Source organism: Ahaetulla prasina, chromosome 1, assembly GCF_028640845.1.
Source record: "Ahaetulla prasina isolate Xishuangbanna chromosome 1, ASM2864084v1, whole genome shotgun sequence".
NCBI lineage: Eukaryota > Metazoa > Chordata > Lepidosauria > Squamata > Colubridae > Ahaetulla > Ahaetulla prasina.
The window spans coordinates 141,732,358-141,754,577 of record NC_080539.1 but is presented as its reverse complement, the minus strand read 5'-3'; the positions used below and the strand labels follow the sequence as shown (position 1 = coordinate 141,754,577).

General features: G+C 42.0%; 1 protein-coding gene across 1 annotated transcript in view; it reads left to right on the top strand.

Annotated features, from left to right (window-relative positions):
- The first annotated feature begins 246 nt into the window (after nt 1-246).
- The window catches only part of HCRTR2 (hypocretin receptor 2), a 38,338-nt gene continuing 16,364 nt past the window's right edge, over nt 247-22,220 (top strand). Inside the window, exon 1 of the mRNA XM_058176770.1 lies at nt 247-475. Coding sequence (XP_058032753.1) covers nt 247-475 — 229 coding nt within the window. The remainder of the gene's footprint in view (nt 476-22,220) is intronic.

Genomic DNA, 22,220 nt, shown 5'->3' with positions numbered 1-22,220 from the left:
GCCTGCTGCTGTGTTACGAGGACCTCAGTGCCTCTGGAGCTGCAGCAAGCATCCTGCCACTGGGAGATCCTAGATGCAAAGCTAGTTGAGGGGGTTCCATTGATAAGCTGGCTCTTCTTTTCCATTTTCCTCTTTCTGCCTACTTCCACCCCCCCCTTCCTATTTCTGAATGCAGTTATGTCTGATAGGCAGAAAGGTAGGCTAAACCCCTGAAAGACCAAATTCAGACCCAGAGCAGAACCAGTTATGTCTGTGACTCAAGTGGAAGATGGCTTTCTTTCTTGCACAAACTGGTCTTCTAATGTGTCAGTGAATGGGACTCGGGAACCCTTTGCAAGCCCTCTCATGGACTATGATGAAGAAGAATTTCTGCGGTATCTCTGGAAGGAATATCTGCATCCCAAGGAATATGAATGGGTACTCATTGTTGGCTATATTATCGTGTTTCTCGTGGCTCTCATAGGAAACATCCTAGGTAAGTAACATTTTGTCTAATTGCTTCTTGATGCAAGTTAGATATTTGCAGGGACTCGTCCAGGCAGTCGCCAGCAGTATAAACATACATGCCCACACATTATCAAACATCCCAGAAGCACAACTCTGGGAATTAAGAACACCATTTCTCTCTCTCTCTCTCTCTCTTTTTTTAGTAATTAAAGATCCATGAAAAATAGCATTTTCATTTATTCAGAAGCTGTTGGTGTGAGAAACACCTGTGTTTTCTTACAGGTGGGCAGTCAAGTTACTGGGTCATTTAATAAGACTTAAATGAATTTTGCACTACATTCACAAGTGTGTGTGTGTGTGTGTGTGTGTGTGTGTGTGTAGGTCGCTCTCTCTGTGTTATAAAGTTTTCACGGTAAGGCTGCAATGAGGCTATCCATCTCTTGGGGGTAAGATGAGCATTAAAATGGAATTAACTTTATCCATATGGGATAGTACAATTCAGGTGCTTCACAATGGAGCATTAGAAAGTGTATTTCTCCAACCAGACTTTGTAGAAATTCAGAAATCAGGAAGGAGTATCTTGAAGTTTACCATCCAGTGGTACATTATGTGGAAACGTTTTATTAATAGTAGCAGCTCTTTTAAGTATATGCATAACATATATTGAAGATAAAAAATAATCTCTTCTACCCAAAGGCATCTGAGTATTAGTATAATTGTAATTATTCCTGTTATTTTTATTGTTATCTGCTAAGCAAGGGTGCCCAGCTCTTCAACTTTCATTCAGTTCTGCATTGGCAAAACTCTTGACTATGAGCCTCTCTTGCAATTCCATTCATATCAGTACAGTTGTGAATAGCTTTTTTTTTCCTGCGGCTCATTCATGCTGTCAAAATTATCAATGGGATTTTGAATAGCCTTATGATGGTCAATACTGAGAATCACAAAAACACTTTTCATGCTCTAATATATATTTGCTTAGATATAAAACAGAAAGAGGGTGAGCAAAATTTAGCCTTGTGGGATAGATGTGATTTTTTTACTGGAATCTGGTGATTGTGAAGTGGCTCAACATATGTTTATAGATAAAAGATGTTTATCTTGACCTGCACATTCTGTGCCAAGAACTTGTCGTTAGTGCCTCAACTGAATGAAGTTCTTAGATCTTTGCCTCCAAAACATTCCTAATTATTCCAAACTTTTTTCATTTCAGTTCTCCCCAGGTTTTTTTTTCTTTTCATTTAGACCACGACTAAATGAACTAGGAAACAGAAATCTTTGGTGAACTTTATGCCCTGCTTGAAACAGGGAATATCTGAGTGTTAAAATGAATACACCTTGCAATGTTCCTTTGACTTTCCCCAGGAAAGAACACAAAAGATGGAGAAAACAAAGGAGAAATACTGGGAATAAGTTGAGAAGACACAGCTTTTGAGGAAAGCAGGAATGGAGGAAAGAATCCAGACACCAGTTACAGCTTAATAATATTGTACATAAAATGGGAGGTTGGTGTGGGGCAAAATAACTTAAATTTAGGAATATAGCTTGAGAAGTGAGAAGAAAAACAGCTTATTTTAGTAATAATTCTGTGCAGTAATTGAGGATAAAAAATGGACCTACGCAGGCACCATTCATTGTGGTACATCTGGTGGAAAGAAGCCAGTGCTTTCAAAAAACAGCTGGCAAAATGTTTCTCTAGGATGAAGAGATTTTATTTGAAAGTTACAAGTGCTTTGAAAACTATATGCAAAAAGGAGATGTCTGTGTTTCAATCATCGTAGCTATTTGTAGGACAAGAACCCCAAGTTTATTTTATTTCATATGGAGCAGCAACATTCAGCACAGTACATAAAATTTACAGAAACAACATATAAAAGGTGTATCAAAATACCAGAACAGTAAATTATTTTAAAAACACAAGAGTACAAGGGAAGAACTGTAATCCAAAGTATTTACCGTAGGAGTGATCCTTTGATCGGTCCTTAACCAATAGGTAAAGGTAAAGGTTCCCCTCCCATATATGTGCTAGTCATTCCTGACTGTAGGGGGTGGTGCACATCTCTGTTTCAAAGCCAAAGAGCCAGCGTCGTCTGAAGCCGTCTCCGTGGTAATGTGGCCAGCATGACTAAACACCAAAGGTATCCAGAACGCTGTTACCTTCCCACCAAAGGTGGTCCCTATTTTTTCTATTTGCATTTTTATATGCTTTCAAGCTGCTAGGTTGGCAGAAGCTGGGACAAGTAACGGGAGCTCACCCCGTTACACGGCACTAGGAATTCGAACCGCTGAACTGCCGACCTTTCGATCGACAAGCTCAGCATTTTAGCCACTGAGCCACTATGTCCTTGGGCTGCGGTGTGGCTCAGGCTGTAAGAAGCCTGTTATTAAAACACAGCTGCCTGCAATTACTGCAGGTTCTAGTCCCACCAGGTCCAAGGTTGACTTAGCCTTCCATCCTTTATAAGGTAGGTAAAATGAGGACCCAGATTGTTGGGGGGGCAATAAGTTGACTTTGTAAATATACAAATAGAATGAGACTATTGCCTTACACACTGTAAGCCGCCCTGAGTCTTCGGAGAAGGGTGGGATATAAATGTAAACAAAAAAAAAATAACCTTAACCTATAGGGAAGACTTAAGAAAAACCATGGATAAAGTAAAAACCAGGAACAATATTCTTCGTAAACTTTCTGACATCAGCTCTGGAGCATGTGCTACAGTTCTTAGAACCCCCAGTTCATAGCCTGCTAAGACCAGTTGAATTGCAAATGCAAACTATCCCACTAGGCTGTTTTGTCTCTGTTCTCCATAGACTTCACATCAAGCAGAAGGGAGAAGTTAGGGTAGTAGCAGGTCTATGTGGCATATATTTATTTATTTATTTATTAATTAGATTTCTAGACCGCCCTTCTCCCGAAGGACTCAGGGCGGTGTACAGCCTTATTAAAACACATAGGTACACAATAAATTTAAAATACATTTAAAATGAAATATTTAACCGGCCAATTTAAAACTAAAAACGGTCAAACGACCGATATAAAACCCTAAACTATAAAATCACCATTAAAAACCCATAACTTAAAAAACTAACCCAGTCCAGCGCAGATAAATAAGTACGTTTTGAGCTCGCGGCGAAAGGTTCGGAGGTCCGGAAGTTGACGAAGTCCTGGGGGGAGCTCGTTCCAGAGGCGGGAGCCCCACAGAAGGCCCTTCCCTGGGTGTCGCCAGACGACACTGTCGCGCCGGCGGCACCCTGAGAGTCCCTCCCTGTGAGAGCCCACGGGTCGGTGAGAGGTATTCGGTAGCAGCAGGCGGTCCCGTAAGTAACCCGGCCCTATGCCATGGGCGCTTTAAAGGCGTTCACCAACACCTTGAAGCGCACCGGAAGGCCACAGGTAGCCAGTGCAGCCTGCGCAGGATAGGTGTCACTCGGGAGCCACGAGGGCTCCCTCTATCACCAGCGCAGCTGCATTCTGGACCAACTGCAGCCTCCGGATGCCCTTCAAGGAGCCCCATGTAGAGAGCATTGCAGTAGTCAGGCGAGGCGTCACAAGGCGTGGTGACTGTGCACAAGGCATCCCGGTCTAGAAAGGCGCAACTGGCGCACCAGGCGAACCTGGTGGAAAGCTCTCCTGGAGGCGGCCGTCAAATGATCTTCAAAAGACAGCCGTGCATCCAGGAGAACGCCCAAATTACGCACCCTTCCATCGGGGCCAATGACTCGCTCCCGACAGTCAGCGCGGACTCAGCTGACTGTGCGGGATGCGGCATCCACAGCCACTCCGTCTTGGAGGATTGAGCTTGAGCCTGTTTCTCCCCATCCAGACCCGTCGGCTTCCAGACACGGGACAGCACTTGATAGCTTCATTGGGGTGGCCGGTGTGGAAAAGTACAGCTGGGTGTCATCAGCGTACAGCTGGTACCTCACACGAAGCCACTGATGATCTCACCCAGCGGCTTCATATAGATGTTGAACAGAAGGCGAGAGAATCGACCCCTGCGGCACCCACAAGTGAGGCGCGCGGGTCGACCTCTGCCCGTCAACACCGTCTGCGACCGGCCGGAGAGAAGGGAGGAGAACCACCGATAAACGGTGCCTCCCACTCCCAACCCCTCCAACCGGCGCAGCAGGATACCATGGTCGATGGTATCAAAAGCCGCTGAGAGGTCTAATAGGACCAGGGCAGAGGAATAACCCCTATCCCTGGCCCTCCAGAGATCATCCACCAACGCGACCAAAGCCGTCTCAGTGCTGTAACCGGGTCGGAAGCCGGACTGGAGCAGGTCCAGATAGACAGTTTCCTCCAGGTGCAGAAACTGATATGCCACCATACTCTCTACAACCTTCGCCGCGGCGGGTTGGAGACCGGACGATAATTACCTAAAACAGCGGGTCAGGAAGGCTTCTTGAGGAGGGCCTCACCACCGCCTCTTTCAAGGCGGCCGGAAAGACTCCCTCCAACAAGGAAGCACTCGTAATCCCCTGGAGCCAGCCTCGTGTCACCTCCTGAGTGGCCAGCACCAGCCAGGAGGGGCACGGGTCCAGTAAACACGTGGTGGCATTCAATCTACCCAGCGACCTGTCCATCTCCTCGGAGTCACAGGGTCAAACTCATCCCACAACATCACCAAGACCGCCCTCAGATACCCCGTCTGAATCGCCACAATTTTGGTCCAGACCGTCCCTAAGCTGAACGATTTTATCGTATAGATAACCGTTAAACTCCTCAGCACGTCCCCGCAACCGGTCATCCCGCTCCCCCTGGTGAAGGAGGGAGCGGGTCACCTGAAACAGGGCAGCTGGGCGGTTATCTGCTGACGCAATGAGGGAGGAGGCGTAGGAACGCCTCGCTTCCCTCAGTGCCACTAGGTAGGTCCTGGTATAGGATCTAACTAGTGTCCGATCAGCCTCTGAACGGCTGGACCTCCAGGAACTCTCTAGGCGTCTTCTCCGGCGTTTCATCCCCCTCAGCTCCTCGGAGAACCAAGGAGCCGGTTGGGATCTGCGCCGGGTCAGAGGCCGCAAAGGCACGACACGGTCTAAAGCCCCAGCCGCAGCCTGTTCCCAGGCTGCAGCTAGTTCCTCTGCCGTGCCGTGAGCCAGACCCTCAGGAAGTGGCCCAAGCTCCGTCCGAAACCTCTCTGGGTCCATCAGGCGCCTGGGACGGTACCACCGTAATGGTTCCGTCTCCCTGCGGTGTTGGGTAGCGGTCAGAAAGTCCAGGCGAAGAAGAGAGTGATCTGACCATGACAAAGGTTCAGTGACTATTTCCTTTAAGTCCAGATCTCTCAACCACTGACCAGAGACAAAAATCAGGTCCAGTGTGCCTCCCCCGATGTGAGTGGTACCTTCCAAAGACTTGGGAAGTAGGACTACTTTGAGTAAGATTATTTGCATCCATCTGGGAAGAAGACAGTCAAACCAAATATATTCCCAGGGTTGGATAGCCATATTTAGTGCCGTCCAGACTTGTCCTATCATTGCTATATTCTATATTGAAATCAGCTGGATGGTTAGTAATTTGTTCACTACATCTGCAGAATTTCGACAAATATCAAAAATGTAATATTGCAAGAGTTTTATTAAAAGCATTATCACACAGATATGGAAGGAGAAATATACCCTAGATTTAAGTGATGAGTTTTGATAGGTATTGTTGATTGTTTTCTGTTTTTATTTCATTCTTATTCTTATTTTGAGAAAGGGACAAAGAACCAGCATAGTTGAAATTAACTACACATTTTCATTTCCTTTCTTAATGATGTGGCTATTTATGTTGAGGTTAGGTTAAATTCTTAATGCTGTTGTACATATGATTTTATTAATTATCTAGACACAATAAAAATAGAACACCACCACCCCGTTCTTTGCCGTACTATTCAGAGATACACTGTTTGACAACATGAAAATTCTAATTTTTGCCATCATAATTGACACATTTTATAGCTTTTCTCCAAGAATTTCAATAATCCTCATCCAGACTGGAGATGTTTACCACAACTGTAGCATGACTTCAATGTTCTGATCAACCCAAAGACTGAAGTGAACAGGGGAAGTTACTTCCAAAATGCAATTTCTTAAGACAAGACCTAATGACCCAGAAATAATTCAGCATCTCTTACACCATTTTTCCTTCTTTGCTTTCAAGTTTTGTAATTCCTAGTACGTCTCCTTCCCTTCTGCAAATACTATTGAATGCTTGTGGCAGGATACAATTTAGTGATGTAATTTACTTGTGAGTTACAAAATCATTTCCATTAAATAGTAGTGTTTCTTGAGTCCAAAGGCGGAATTAAGAAACAATATTTAGCAGGTCTTGAAATGGCACTCCTGTTTATATATGATCTCAAGCCCCCAATGACAAAATAAAACCATACATAACGATCAGGCTCCTATATACTAATCCAGTACCAGATTCAAGTACGCTGCAATCCAACAAGAAAAATGCTGTATCTCTAAATCATAAACTGATTCTATTTTCACTCAGAATCTGTGGATTTCCCTGATAAATTTCTCTTCTACTCAACAGCTAAGCAGAACCATAACTGTTCTTATTTTTAGTAATACGAAAAGGAAACTGAAGGTGAGTTTCTTAAGACTGAGATGTTTAAATTGTTGTAGTTTCTAAAAGAGCAGCTGACCGGTGAGTAGTTATCCATCCCTTTGTGGTCCTTTAAGGGCAGAGTCAAATTCCTCCCCTCTGGCCAGCAGGTTCAGTTTGCTAAGCCTCTTCTTAGGAGCTGCAAAATATCCTTCAAATGGTCATACTGGACCCTGGAGCCTTGTAATGGATGGTAGGGAGAAGTCAAAACATTTTGCAATAGTTTCCCCTCCTTCGGCCAATAAATGGCAGTATCTTGGAGGGCTTTGCAAAACAGGTCAAAGCCTCGCATCTGCCTATGAATGGATTGCAATCCACACTCAGTTCTCAGTCTTGCTTGATAAATTTAAAGTTTATTCCGCAATCTAGTCAAACCTGTTAGTTTTCCAGTTCCTAAGGGTGTTCTTCTTATCCTTTCTGGTAGTAGTCTGAGTTACTGAACAGCTGCCGGGATGTGATTTAATCAGATGAGCAATTTAATCCTGGTTTTAAAACCGAACAGATTTTGCTGGTGTAGGTCAATGCTTGCATAAGAACATTAGAGCAAGGGTCTCTAACCTTGGCAACTTTAAGCCTGGAGGACTTCAACTCCCAGAATTCCCCAGCCAGCTTTTTCTGGGAGTTGAAGTCCTCCAGGCTTAAAGTTGCCAAGGTTGGAGACCCCTGCATTAGAGCATAACTGAGATTCCATCTACCCTCGTTCTTCTGCATTTAATCATGTAGCAATATCCACACACTTTCTAATACGTTCTGGCTCTTTATTTATCTGAATCCTAATGTGTTCTTTAATATATCATCCAAATGATTCTTTCCCCCCCCCTTTTGCCCTTTAAGAAATTACAATCCACTGGCCTTACATCTTCTCATTTTATATAAAGTACAGAGCAAAAAGTCGAAGTAGAGATGATCTGTTAGGCAGCTCCATTGTCTCAAATTCTACTAAAAAAGGATCAAGGCCACTCTGGAACACCTGCTCACCTCTCTCACTGTTTCTGCAGTTCACTCCTTCTCGGTCCTTTGTGGTCAAGGCAATATAAAGAATATGAACCCTCCAGAAATGATTGAATTTCAGTTCCCATTCAATATGCTGGATGTGAATTGTAAACATTGGGGAGGTCCAATAATGTAGGGGAAGAGTGATAGGGCAGGAAGTATAGGAGATTTTTCAGAAAATGTAGGAGTGATTTGGCAGAACTGAAACTTAGAAATCTACAGGCTTTACAATGCAGTAAAAGTAAAGCCACCCTTGGGCCAAGCTCAGTTTCTAGTGACATTGTGGATATATTCATGTGGATAACTGTGTGATAATTAGTAACTGTGGAGAAGTGGTTGGAGAGCTCCTGATTTGAGATACTTTCCCCCCCTATCTAGCCTGTCCTACAGTGCTGAGAATTCCCAGTGATCTCCTGTCTAAACAGTAACCAGATCCAACCCTTTTTGACATCAGCAAAGGTGGGCTATTTCTGCATTCAGATGACACCATTTTCCCTTTAGCTGCTGTCAGAGAGAAATTACATGAAGAAGTTCAGCTAGGGAAAATAAATAAACTTCCCTCCTCATGTTCTATGGAGGGATGGGGAACTATGGCCCTTTTATGACTTGTGGACTTCAACTGTCAGAATTCCTCAACCAGCCATGTTGGCCAGTGGTGGGATTCAACCAGTGTAACAATCGGTTCGATTCGCGCATGCGCACCAAACGGGCGGTCCGCACATGGCGCAGTATATTTGAAAACAGCACCTTCTACTGCAGCTCTGGTGAATAAAACAGCTGAGGTGTGGCAATCTATGCTGCCGCGCCAATCAGCTGGGCTTCAAACAAAGGAAATAAAGGTAGGTATCGCGCATGGGCGGGTGGGCCACCTGATCGTCGGAGTGAACCGGTTCGCTCTCAGTTTATCATCGGAGCTATCGGTATGCCCAAACCGGTCCAAACCGGCAGAATCCCAGCCCTGATGCTGGCTCAGGAGTTCTGGGAGTTGAAGTCTACAAATCATAAAGGGCCATAGTTCCCCATCTCTGCTCTATGGGCTCATTCTGAGCTGAAGGTCTTAGACTTAGTCTTGCCTCAAAATGCAACAGGCTGGATTATATACTAGGTATTTAAAGTCAAATATAACTTCTTTGATCCTAAGAAAAGGAATGCCAAGATAGACATCAGGCAGATTTTCTAGACTTGAATAGAGGGATTGTCTGTTTTGGTGAAAGTTCCTGCTATAAAAGGACCAGTTGAAAAGATGCCACATTTGATTATGATTAACCAAATTCTGAGGCCCTGATGATACCTTACTGAGTGTCACAGGAGTGAGAAGGTGAGAATTCAAAAACATGGTGACACCATAAATCATGTTTCCATGACTACAAACTGGATGAGGGAAAAAGCCAGGGGGTCTGCTGGGTTTCTAAAGAGATGCTACTTTTTGACTTCTGTCTCCCAATATGGCAAAGAAGTGGGAGGTGCTTTTCAGAAGAAAGCAGAACATGTTTCTGGTTGTTGTTCAGAGATACTGTATTTTTCAGACTATAAGACACACCGGTGTATGAGACGCACCAAGATTTCGAAGAGGTAAGTAAGGAAAAAAAGGTTTTTGCCCTCCCTGGCCCCCAGGAGTACTCTGCAAGCCTCCCAAACCCTCTGTGTGCCCCATTTTTCACCTGTTTTTGCAAAAAACAGGGTGCATGAAGGGTTTTGAGGCTCAGATGCTCCTGGGGGCTGAAGAGCAAAACACCCTGTTTTGCCTCCCAGCCCCAGGAGCACTCTGAAGGCCTCCCAAACCCTCTGCGTGCCCTGTTTTTCGCAAAAATAGGATGAGCGGGGCAGGGCTTCAGGAAGCCAAAAATGGCTGTATTCAGTGTAAACATTAATCAACATTTCCACCCTCTTTTAGGGGGGGAAGTGCACTTATACTCCAAAAAAATGCAGAGTAATAAGAAACCTCTGACACTTAGGAAAGAAATACACTACAGTTCACTATGAAATAGATAATTGAAATATTTCTAATTTCTGTCAACCAGAAGTAGGCAATCTTTCTGGGATTGGGAACATAGTTGGAATTCAGAGGGACTTAGAGCAAGTATTTTTCAACCTTGCCAACTTTAAGACATGTGGACTTCAATCCCAGAATTCCTCCAGTCAGCTCGGCTGGCTGGGGAATTCTGGGAGTTGAAGTCCACAGAGCTTAGGGTTGGCAAGGTTGAGAAACACCAACTTAAACACACTAAAATGGCTGCCATGGAAGTCTAGTTATTCAATGTAGAAAATAAAATGGATTTTATGTGAGAGACTATTCATTAAAAGCAACCAGGAAGGTGTGGGAAAACAAGGATCAACCAATAGATGTTCACTAAAAAAATTAGGGCTTTACTGTAGAATAACTAAAATAACATTTTCCCCTTTCCCAGACATTCACTGACATTCTCCATGTATAACACATTAATTTTCCATGGCGATGTATGGAACAAAGTTAGGAAAGTTTAATAAAAAAAGCAGGTTGCTGGGTGTAGAAGAAAGATCTGATGGAATCACTAATCTAAAGAGCTAGAGCATCAAAGCATATGAGACATCAAGAGTGTCATATATGCTTTAACAAGAGTGGCAAACTCTTTTTTCACCATGTATATGTTCACCATTCGAACTACAGTAGACTGTGATGTTTCCCTGTGTCATATATGTATAATGGTTATCTTCTGAGAGTTGAATGCAATAAAATTTCATTTTAATGTATACTGATTAGTGTACATTTAAAGTGACATTAAAGATGCTATGCTATGCTATGCTATGCTATGCTATGCTATGCTATGCTATGCTATGCTATGCTATGCTATTCTACTCCCTGACTGAAATCATAGAGCAAAGCCATTGTTACTCTCTTGAGAACATTACACTGCCCTCCAGCTATCTTCTCCTTTCATAAAGAGCCCTTGGGTCTGCAATGCACCATTATAAACCTGTTTGATTTTTCCTCTCTACTGTCTTTCTTTCCACTGTCTTGAACAAATAGAGTATTGAGGAAGACCGAATCATAGAATCATAGGGCTAGAAGGGACCTTTTGGAGGTTCGACAGTTCTACAGAGGAATTATTGAGTCTGTCATCTGCACCTCTATAACTGTCTGGTTTGGTTTTGCAACCCAACAAGACAGACACAGACTTCAGAGGATAATTAGAACTGCAGAAAAAACAATTGTTACCAACCTGCCTTCCATTGAGGACCTGTATACTGCACGAGTCAAAAAGAGGGCTGTGAAAATATTTGAAGACCCCTCGCATCCAGGACATAAACTGTTTCAACTCCTACCCTCACAACGACGCTATAGAGCACTGCACACCAGAACAACTAGACACAAGAACAGTTTTTTCCCAAACGCCATCACTCTGCTAAACAAATCATTCCCTCAACACTGTCAAACTATTAACTAAGTTTACATTACTATTACTATTAATCTTCTCATCATTCCCATCACCCATCTCCTCCCACTTATGACTGTACGACTGTAACTTGTTTCTGTATCCTTACGATTTATATTGACTGTTTCCTAATATGATTTTGTTGCTTATTTTCTACCCTATGATTATCATTAAGTGTTGTACCTTATGATTTTTGGTGAATGTATCTTTTCTTTTATGTACACTGAGAGCGTATGCACCAAAGACAAATTCCTGGTGTGTCCAATCACACTTAGCCAATAAAAAATTCTATTCTATTCTATTCTTCTAGTCCAACTCTCTTGCCCAAGGAGAGGGATCAAGAAGCCTGAAGGTCTGACAGGAACAATAGTGCCCTTGTTGCAGGAAAGTTAAAGAATTTTTAGCATTTTGCAATAGTTTCTAAATTTGTCAAAACTCCTGCAGAAACATAGTGATGCAAATGCTCCAAAAGGAAATAGGAAAAAATTGGAATTATTTCTGAAAAAGACAAAAGCAAGCTGCTATTTTTAATGTCTCCATTTTTGAAACATTGAAGCATTCAATTTTCTTAAAAGTCATTTCACTCTGAGTCCGGAAGACAATCCTAGTTACAGTCCAACTCACTTATTAGTGAATGTATTTCTTAGGCCAGTTTATGGCCATAAAACAATACTCAGGCTTTCAAGTTCTGAATATATTTTTTCCGTCAAGGTACATGAAAAAGCAGGTTTAGAGCACTTGATTACAATCCTATTTAAATGAGAACTGACCTTGTTGATTGAAAGGTCGGCAGTTCAGCGGTTTGAATCCCTAGTGCCGCATAATGGGGTGAGCGCCCATTACTTGTCCCAGCTTCTGCCAACCTAGCAGTTCAAAAGCACGTAAAAAATGCAAGTAGAAAAATAGGGACCATCTTTGGTGGGAAGGTAACAGCGTTTCGTGCACCTTTGGAGTTGAGTCATGCCAGCCACATGACCACGGAGACGTCTTCGGACAGCACTGGCTCTTCAGCTTTGAATGGAGATGAGCACCGTCCCCTAGAGTCGGGAACGACTAGCACATATGTGCGAGGGGAACCTTTTCCTATACCATGGGTAAGCAAATTTCTTTTAAATGCTAACCCTGATTCAGGTTTTGACAAAGATTCTTCCCACCCAAGAGCTACTGGAATTGAAACAAAACAAAACATGGTTGGTGTCTTAATTTTAAAAATATAAAATCTAGATTTTAACTCACGTTGTAGATAAAGCTCTTAGATTTGTGGATGCTGGTGAGATTATTTTTGACCAGTACTCTATCGTTATTGGAATAGCAACCTATATTATTTTCATTCTTTCCATTCTGTGCTCAAGTCCATTATGTCTCCTTTCTGATGTCATATCTCTGTAAATATTCGATCTGCGCATAGGTTGTCATCCTCCAAATAAGAGATTTAATTATATAGACTAATAGGAATGCAAGTGAAGGCTACCAACTAATGCACATTTATGTTCCTTTATCAAGTGCTGCTAGACTGCAGTGAATAAATAGCTTGAGCTTTGGTGTCTGGTGACTTTTTCACTAGATGGGCTGTCTTGGAAGTATCTTGCTTGTAGCTTAATTGAAACTTCCCCGTTGTAATACCATCTGTTAATTTAATTGCTAAGGTCAATTGCTGGTATTTATGGGAAAAGTTGTTAAAATAGAAGCCCTCTGAATTTATCGTCTTTGAGTTCTGGCAGGTCTTTAGTTTTCTGGGTTCCTTTAAAAGCCACAGTAGTGGTTAGCCAATGTGAAGCATCACATCTGAAGATCCATAGAAAAAGTCAATTCTACTACAGAAATCCAGGGCTGGAGTTCAGCAACAAAAGGGAGAAGAGGACAGGGTCTTCTAGAAAACAGCCTGCTTAGGAAATCTAGATTCTATCATTCAAGTATCAGGAGTTTTTTCATTGTATATATATATATATATATTTTTACATTTATATCCCGCCCTTCTCCGAAGACTCAGGGCGGCTTACAGTGTATAAGGCAATAGTCTCATTCTATTTGTATATTTACAGAGTCAACTTATTGCCCCCCCAACAATCTGGGTCCTCATTTTACCTACCTTATAAAGGATGGAAGGCTGAGTCAACCTTGGGCCGGGCTTGAACCTGCAGTAATTGCAGGCTACTGTGTTCTAATAACAGGCTCCTTACAGCCTGAGCTATTCCGGCTATTTATTTGTATAAATACAAATTATATTTATATTTCACCCCCAAAGGTTTCTTATTTTATTTGTGCTACAACCTGGTAAGGTATATTAGACTGAGAAAAAAAATGAGAATCACCCAATGAATTTCTGGAATCTTAAATTCCCAAGCCCCACCCTATCTGATGCACAATCTTCACTTAGGTGTTGCTATAGGTTGGTTGCACAGTCAGCCAGATGTTTAGACTGGATTTGGCATTTTTATCCAAGTATCAAGTCCTCCCCAAGGACCTGGCATACTATCAAGTCAACTGCAAAAGGCAGCTTTATTTGAAACAGCTTACGTTCTGCTACAAAACGTTTAATATTGTTAAACAACAACAGCTGCCTACCCCACTGCATCAATGTATCATAGCAGAACATAAGCTGTTTCAAGTAAAGCTGCCTTCTGCAATTGAATGCTGGTGATTTTGTCAATGCTGATGGTATTCAAATGATGCTCAGAATATTTGGGGATTGCACACCTAAGGTTCCTATTGCTATTGCTATTAAAATACCAAAAAGGATGAATTGTTTGATGATTATTAGAAGCATAACAATTTTCTCCCTGTCACTCAGATCTAATATTCTGCTAATTTTGTAATGTCATCCCATTGAATATATTCAATTTAGGTTGGAGAATCGGTCAAATACATTAGAGTTGGATGTCTATGAAGATTCTCAGCCATCCAGATCAGAGCTGTCTCAAAGGTGCTTTTTCAAAAGGCAACTGGACTTCGTGTTTCCTTGAAGACGTTTCACTTCTCATCCAAGAAATTTCTTCAGAAAATATTCTTTCAAGAACTGAAGAAGCTTCTTGGCTGAGAAGCAAAATATCTTCAAGAAAAAAACAAAGAAGGCCTAGTTGCCTTTTGAAAAAGCACTTTTAGGATTACAGTTGGATGCAGTTTGAAAGCTTTTGAATAACTCTTGTTCTGACGAACATGCCTGATTCAGTTGTGCTACTTCTAAACAGTGTGAGGTCAAATATGCAGCCTCCAGCTATATCCCAGAACATTGTTTGCAGTAAAACAGATTATTGATTCACTGTCAATATTAATTAGTGAAATTATCAACATTGACCTCTATAGTTACATTCATTCATACGTTATCAATGTATCAGCCAGCCTGTCAGCCATTCCTTCCTTTGTTCATTCAAATGTACTGTATATTCTCTACCAATGTATTGTTTGCAGAGATAGCTATCAAAAACTATTGGGGCTGGCTATTTTTCACTTGAAACAGTTCCTGCAAGCTTAAGTAAGAAAAGGCGTGTACTTATTTACAAGTCCTGCCTACTAATGCAGGAAGGAAATAGACCATGAGAAGATGATAAGAAAGAAAAAGCAGCCCATGAAACATTATTCTAACTCTATTGATACACTTCCAATTATTTTTCCCTCCAATTATTTTAGAATACATTCAATCTCTTTTCGGTTTTTCTCCTTCTCTCCCACAATTATATCTATCACCTTTGCCCTGGCTTTCTCTAAATAATTCAGAACATGGGCATGGTTACAACCCTATGACCAAATAGGGTAGGCTGCAAAAGTATAATTATTGTGTAATTCCCATTCAGCTTCCTATCAGGAATGTATTATTCACTCTCAGTGAATAAGTGTGTGTGTGTGTGTGTGTGTGTGTGTGTGTGTGTGTGTGTGTGCGTGTGTGTGAGATAGAGAGAGAGACAGAGAGACAGAGACAGGCAGACAGACAGACAGACAGACAGAGAAGGAGAGGGAGAAGGAGAGAGGAAAGAGAGAGAGATGAATATGGCTTATTTATATGCTTGTTTACATTGCTTGCATGTCTCCCATTCCCATAGGCTCTAGGTGAGTAATAATTTAAAGAAATAAAATATTTCGAAACCAGTTAATCTCCACGGTATGTCTTCACCACTCCTGTGTGTCTTCTCACAGGGAATGTGTAAAGAGTCTATCCATTAAGACAGCATGGTGCATGCCTCCTGCTCAGCAAACAGATGCGCCACTGGATCGGTCTGCTGTGTATATCTTGATGAAAGTTTGTGCTTGAATAATTATACATAATCTTCAGGAATGTGAACATCTAAGATGAACCTGACTTACAAGTCAACTTTCTTTTCCCCATTGTTCAGCCATTCCCACCAATTAATGATTTCACTCCTTTTGTGTGAGTGAAAATGTACTTCTGGACTGTGGAGAAAGAAAAAGCTAACCTCTCCTACTATGAAATTTTTTATTTATTTATTTATTTGTATCCTGCTTTTATAATTTTTACAAATAACTCAAGACGGCAAATAGATCCAACACACCTTCCTCCTCTTATTGTCCCCAAAAGGTGAGTTGGGCAGTGAGGGAATAACCAGCCTAAAGTCATCCAGTGCTGCTATTATTCAACTGTTAGCAGTGGTTTGTAATGGTTTGGTTAGTAAATGCACACTACATGGACAGACTTCATTATAGGTTCAACTAGGAAATTGTAAGCACGTTAGACCAACTCACTGGAGAATTCCTGGCAGCCAGGCAAATCATCTATCAATGGCACATAGAGATAAACAACACCTACATACCATTCAAAAGAGACAGTCAAAAAGCTTAAAGACTACAACATCTCCTGATCAGCAATCAACAGCCAATTTTGTTGTTAGTTGCGAAGTCGTGTCTGACCCATCGCGATCCCATGGACAATGTTCCTCCAGGGCTTCCTGTCCTCTACCATCCTCTGGAGTCCATTTAAGCTCACGCCTACTGCTTCAGTGACTCCAACCAGCCACCTCATTCTCTGTCATCCGCTTCTTCTTTTGCCCTCAATCTTTCCCAGCATTAGGCTCTTCTCCAATGAGTCCTTCCTTCTCATTAGGTGGCCAAAATATTTGAGTTTCATCTTCAGGATCTGGCCTTCTAAAGAGCAGTCAGGGTTGATCTCCTCTAGGACTGACCGGTTTGATTGCCTTGCAGTCCAAGGGACTTGCAGGTGTGTTCTCCAGCACCATAATTCAAAGGCCTAAATTTTTTGGTGCTCAGCCTTTCTTATGGTCCAACTTCCACAGCCATACATTGCAATTGGGAAAACCATAAGCAGCAATTAACACCAAAATTAATACTAGATCAATAAACAGCATCCCAATCAAGGAACCACCAATTCAAACTAAGAATAAACAACAACCTAATCAAAGAACTCCAAAAGCCATTCCTACCAACACCACCAATATATAAATAGAGAGCAAACTCTTCTAGAATGAATGATGTTGGGTAATGAAACATCTGCAAGAAAGCAACCAAGATCAGAGACCACCAAGGACCCCATACAGTGGTGAAATTCAATTTTTTTTACTACCGGTTCTGTGGGCGTGGCTTGGTGGGCATGACAGGGAAAGGATACTGGAAAATCCCCATTGCCTCCTCACCCCTGGGGGAAGGATATTGCAAAATCTCCTTTCACACCCCACTCTGGGACCAGCCAGAGGTGGTATTTGCCAGTTCTCTGAACTACTCAAAATTTCCACTACCGGTTCTCCAGAACCTGTCAGAACCTGCTGGATTTCACCCCTGACCCCATAGTAGTTGTTCAGCTGGTGATAGACCTAGAACTAATGGCATGTTTTTTTGGAGAGGATGCTTATGCAGAGAATGTATAAAATTCTGTCTTTTAGATAAGATGCATAGTGATATAAGACTGTTCACTTCTGTGTATGGAAATGTATGATCCATATTAAATCATTATTCTAGCCATTGTCTATCTACTGCAGGATGAAGGCCTCTTGTGCATGTTTCCAACCAATGTGGTCCTGAGCTTTCTATTGTCAGCCAGGCCCACAACACTTGCTGATGTCATCGATCCATCTTGTTTTAGGTCTCTCTTGTGGACATTTTTTATCAAGTGGGATTCATTCTGTAATTGCTTTAGTCCACCTATCTTCAGTTCTTCTTGCTATGTGACCAGCCCATTTCCATTTCAATTCTAGTTTCATTTGTTCTCTAATCCAAGTGCAGGTCTTTCTATCATGTCTTGTGATGTCAAGCAAACATTTCAGAGATGACTTTTATAACAGCTGCAACTCTAATTTTCCCATTCCCCATCCAAAGGTGACCACCTCATTCTTTAAAGGGGCCATTTAGTCTACACTCTCCATATATATAAAAGACAAACACAATATTCCATAGTTGGACTCTTGCAGTTGTTTCAGCTGCTATCCTAATATATGTGCCTAACTCAGCTCACCAAAGTTTTTAATTCTCTCCCGCTCTGTTCTTCATAACCGTCACTGATTAGTTATCCTAGCCATGAATAGTTTGCAATTCTGGGGAGAAACAAGAAAAGATCTAATCCTGCTGGATTTACAGCTGATACAATAATGCTCTGAAACAGACCAGCCAGGGTACTGCTGGGTTCCAAGAATGCAGTGAAGCGCTCAATACTTTTTTAAAAGTGAATTCTTATCATTCTCTCTTAGTGAAGCCTATAATAACCACTCTTTCCCAATTCAGCTGGATTTGCACTTGATTTTCCATGAAATTGATTTTCTATGCTTTACTTCAAGCAATTGAATCTCTTTGGAGAGGGTGGCAGGAAGGGACATTCTATTCTATTGGTTGGAGGCTTTGCATGAGCCCTCCCCAGTCTGGTCTATCCCAATCACTTTGCTTTCCTTTTCCCTCCCTCATCCCAGAGAGGATTTCCTGGACAGCCAATTGAGGTTTTTGAAAAACCAAACTGTAGTATGAAGTATGGGTAATTTCATGGGATCATTGTTACTTTAATTGTCTTGTCATTGTCCACCATGGCCCAAATATGGCCCCTCCTCTGTGAACAGAGTTAGGGTTGGATTAGGGATTGGATGAGCATTCGAGAAGATTGTTAAATGTCTTCTGAGTATGAATACAATGAAATGTGTCAAGAGTAAATGGGTTTGATGTGCTTGAATGGATGGATGGAATGGGGTGTCTGTCTGACTGGTTGATTGACTGTTTAATTATATTTCCAAAACTTCTCATGTGAAAGGGAAGGTGTTAATTTCTAAGTTTTTTAAAAAAAGAACAAGTAGAATCAAGTTGCATTTCTTCTTTTGATCCTTAATCTTCTGTTCCTCTATTCAGTGGAGTAATCTTTTTCTTTAAGTCCAATTATGTCCAGTTCTCAGAAACCACTAATGGGTTTCAAATTTTTTTACTACCGGTTCTGTGGGTGTGGCTTGGTGGGCGTGGCGTGGTTTGGTGGGCATGGCAGGGGAAGGATACTGTAAAATCTCCATTCTGATTCTACTCCAGGGGATGGTTACTGCAAAACCATCCATATTTTGCAGAAAATATGACTTCAGTAACAGAGTTGTTAATGCCTGGAATGCACTACCTGACTCTGTGGTCTCATTCCAAAATCCCCAAAGCTTTAACCAAAAACTATCTACCATTGACCTCACACCATTCCTAAGAGGTCTGTAAGGGGCGTGCATAAGAGCACCAGCGTGTCTACCGTTCCTGTCCTAATGTCCCCTCTGATTGTATCCAATTTCATATAGTTATTACATACTTATAATTATATATATGCTTATATATCATATAGTTATTTCATGCTTATGCTTATATATACTGTTGTGACAAATAAAATAAATAAATAAATAAATAAATCCCTATTTCCTCCAGATCAGCTGGGACTTGGGAGGCAGAGAATAGATGGGGGCGGGGCAAGTCAGAATTTTTACTAGCAGTTCTCTGAACTACTCAAAAATTCCACTATCAGTTCTCCAGAACTGGTCAGAACCTGCTGAAACCCACCTCTGGTCTGAACATGTCTTGGCAAAGCTTTTTAAGGTTGAGGGAAAGTGATTGGTTCAAGGTCACCCAGATGGCTTTGTGCCTAGGGAAAGACTAGAATTCACAGACTCCTGCTTTCTAGCTTTAGCCATAATCCCAATTAAATACTTACAAGATGATGATAAATGGACACTTAACTATAAGTAAGACAAATTGGAATTTTACCCTTTATTGCAATATGGGAATTGTCTATGATAAATGGAAATTTCAAAATAATATATGGAGTGAACTATACTCTTGCAGTGTCTACAGGAACAAAGAAGGTGCAACAATCTGGACATCAAATGTCCACTGAACACATACTATGTGCACCATATATAGGCAGTCTTCAATTTTCGATGGCATTTGGGCCTGGAATTTCCATTATTAAATGATAGGGTCCTGAAGTAAGACCGCATCGCTCAGTGATGACCATCCTTGCTGTCCCAGTTGCTTAAATATTGTATTCTCATTAGTAATCTGCAAAGTTTTCAGACATCTTGTCTTCTGACTGTCACCACTGGTGGAACAAGAATAACCCTCGTCAAGCCTTTCAGACCACGCCATCCACACCCATGTACAACCTGGAAGGCACTCAGAATCTACCTGTTTTCCTACCCTCTTTTCAAAGTCTTTGCAGAGACTTGCAAAGTCTCATCTTACCCATGAGGTTATCCACCTTGGAATAGTGAGAGACATACTGGGTGTCACCTCGGGGGGCCACCTCGGGTTCAGAGAGTTGGAGTTTTAATACACAAAGACTTCTCAAATACTTGGGACCTTCTGCACAAGCAAGGCTGATTGAACAGTTGCTTGGAGTAACAGAAACCAAGCACTGCTTCTACTGCACTCCACAGCAGTGCATATTTTGACTACGCACACCCAGATACACAGCTTGGTAGAGCAGGTATTTGGGCACCTGAGGGCAAGTTGGATCTCATCCAGCATTTGTCTCCAGTGATTATGGTGGATTATTGAATATTGCATGACATTTGTGAAGGCCATGAGAATGTCCTGCTGAAGAATTTCTCATTCGCTTTGGCATCTGCCATCCCAGGGGCTAGCAGAAAATTAGAATAGGAGCCTTGCCCTGAAAATCCCTAGATTGAGGATGACAACTAGCAGGAGGTCATTGTTATCCTCGCTTGTCTAGCAGATGTCATTTTGAATCATTTCCCGCATGACCAATATAGCTATGAAGGGGTCTGGTATCTGGTGCTCTGTTTTCAGACACCCACCTGTCCTAGATGCTGAAGGCATCTTCTGGGTGATGTGGACATATTTTGCTCACCCATCTTACAAAATTGTCCAATGGCCCTGCAAATTTGTGGTTGATTACTATTCCCTTTTCCTTTGTAAGAGCCGTGATGGTGCAGTGTTTAGAATGCAGTATTGCAGGCTAATTCTGCCCACCATCAGCAGTTCGATTCTGACCGGCTCAAGACTCACTCAGCCTTCCGTCCTTCTGAGGGCGGTAAAAATGAGGACCCAGATTGTTGAGGACAATGTGCTGACTCTGTGAACTCTTAAGAGAGCGATGTAAAGCACTGTGAAGTGGTATATAAGTCTAAGTACTATCACTATTGAGCATGTTTTTCCTCTTGGAGCATTGCAGGGCAGAAGGAGAAAGTTAGGGAAGATGTCCCCTGTCCCACTCCCCACCTTCCATGGCCCAGTTAAGCAGAGAAGGAGAATCGGTTGATCCACGAAGCAGAAGGGCATATGGACTATATCAAGGGTGAAATCTACTTACTTTTCTTACTGGCTCAGGAGTGCATGTGCAACTTCTGCACATGCGCAAAACCTTCTGAGCATGCGCAAAACTTTCTGCGCATGGGCAGAAGATAAAAAACACATTACTTCCTGGTTAAAACCAGAAAGTAATGACACCCGGGGGACGGGTGGATGGAGCTTCACTCCGTCATCGCTACCAGATCACCGAACTACTGGCTGCAATCGCTACCAGATCGCGCGACCTGGTACGATCCGGTAGCATTTCACCCCTGGACTATATATGAACTATTGCTACTTCCCTCCACCCCTTTTTGTTCCCTTGACAACTTTTCTTTTTTCACTCACAATCCCTTCCATACCCCTGGCTACCTGCCTATAGTCGGAGAAGGGAATTGATGATGAAAGAAATGTTCCTAGAACTGTTGTACAGAAGATGGGGATGCAGGAATTCAGCATCCCCCAAACAGAGGCTTTTGATCCTACCGAACCCTGGATTTTGTGCCCTGCCAAAATCATTGCAGATAAAACTGGCAGATCCTCAGCTGAACCGTTGGCATCATTACAAAGGGAGGCTTTGTGGGAATATTGTTTTATTGTTCTCTTCATTATAGTATTATATGCATACTTTTATTTATACTTTTACTTATATATACTTTTCTCTCTCATGATGGGTTATTGTTTATGTTGATGATTGTATGTACTGTTGTGACAAAAATAAATAAATAAATTTAAAAAATACATCCAAAAGAGTCCCCTGCACTGGCACCAAAGCAGAGAATCCTGCAAGGCGTGTGTGTTATCTGTCAAAAGAAGCAGGCATTAATTTCCCTTGATTACTATCAGTGCTCTGTAGAGATGATCTAGTTTAACTGCTGCTGTCAACTGTGCAATTATGGCTTCATATTGCTCTTTTTATTTATGTAAACAAATGTTGGAAACTCTATTGAGGATAAAAAAGATGAGAAATGTGCCATTTTGATCAGACTTACAATTTTCATAACAAACTGATCCAAAACATGCATATGTTGCTGAAAAAAAATGCAGTTGGA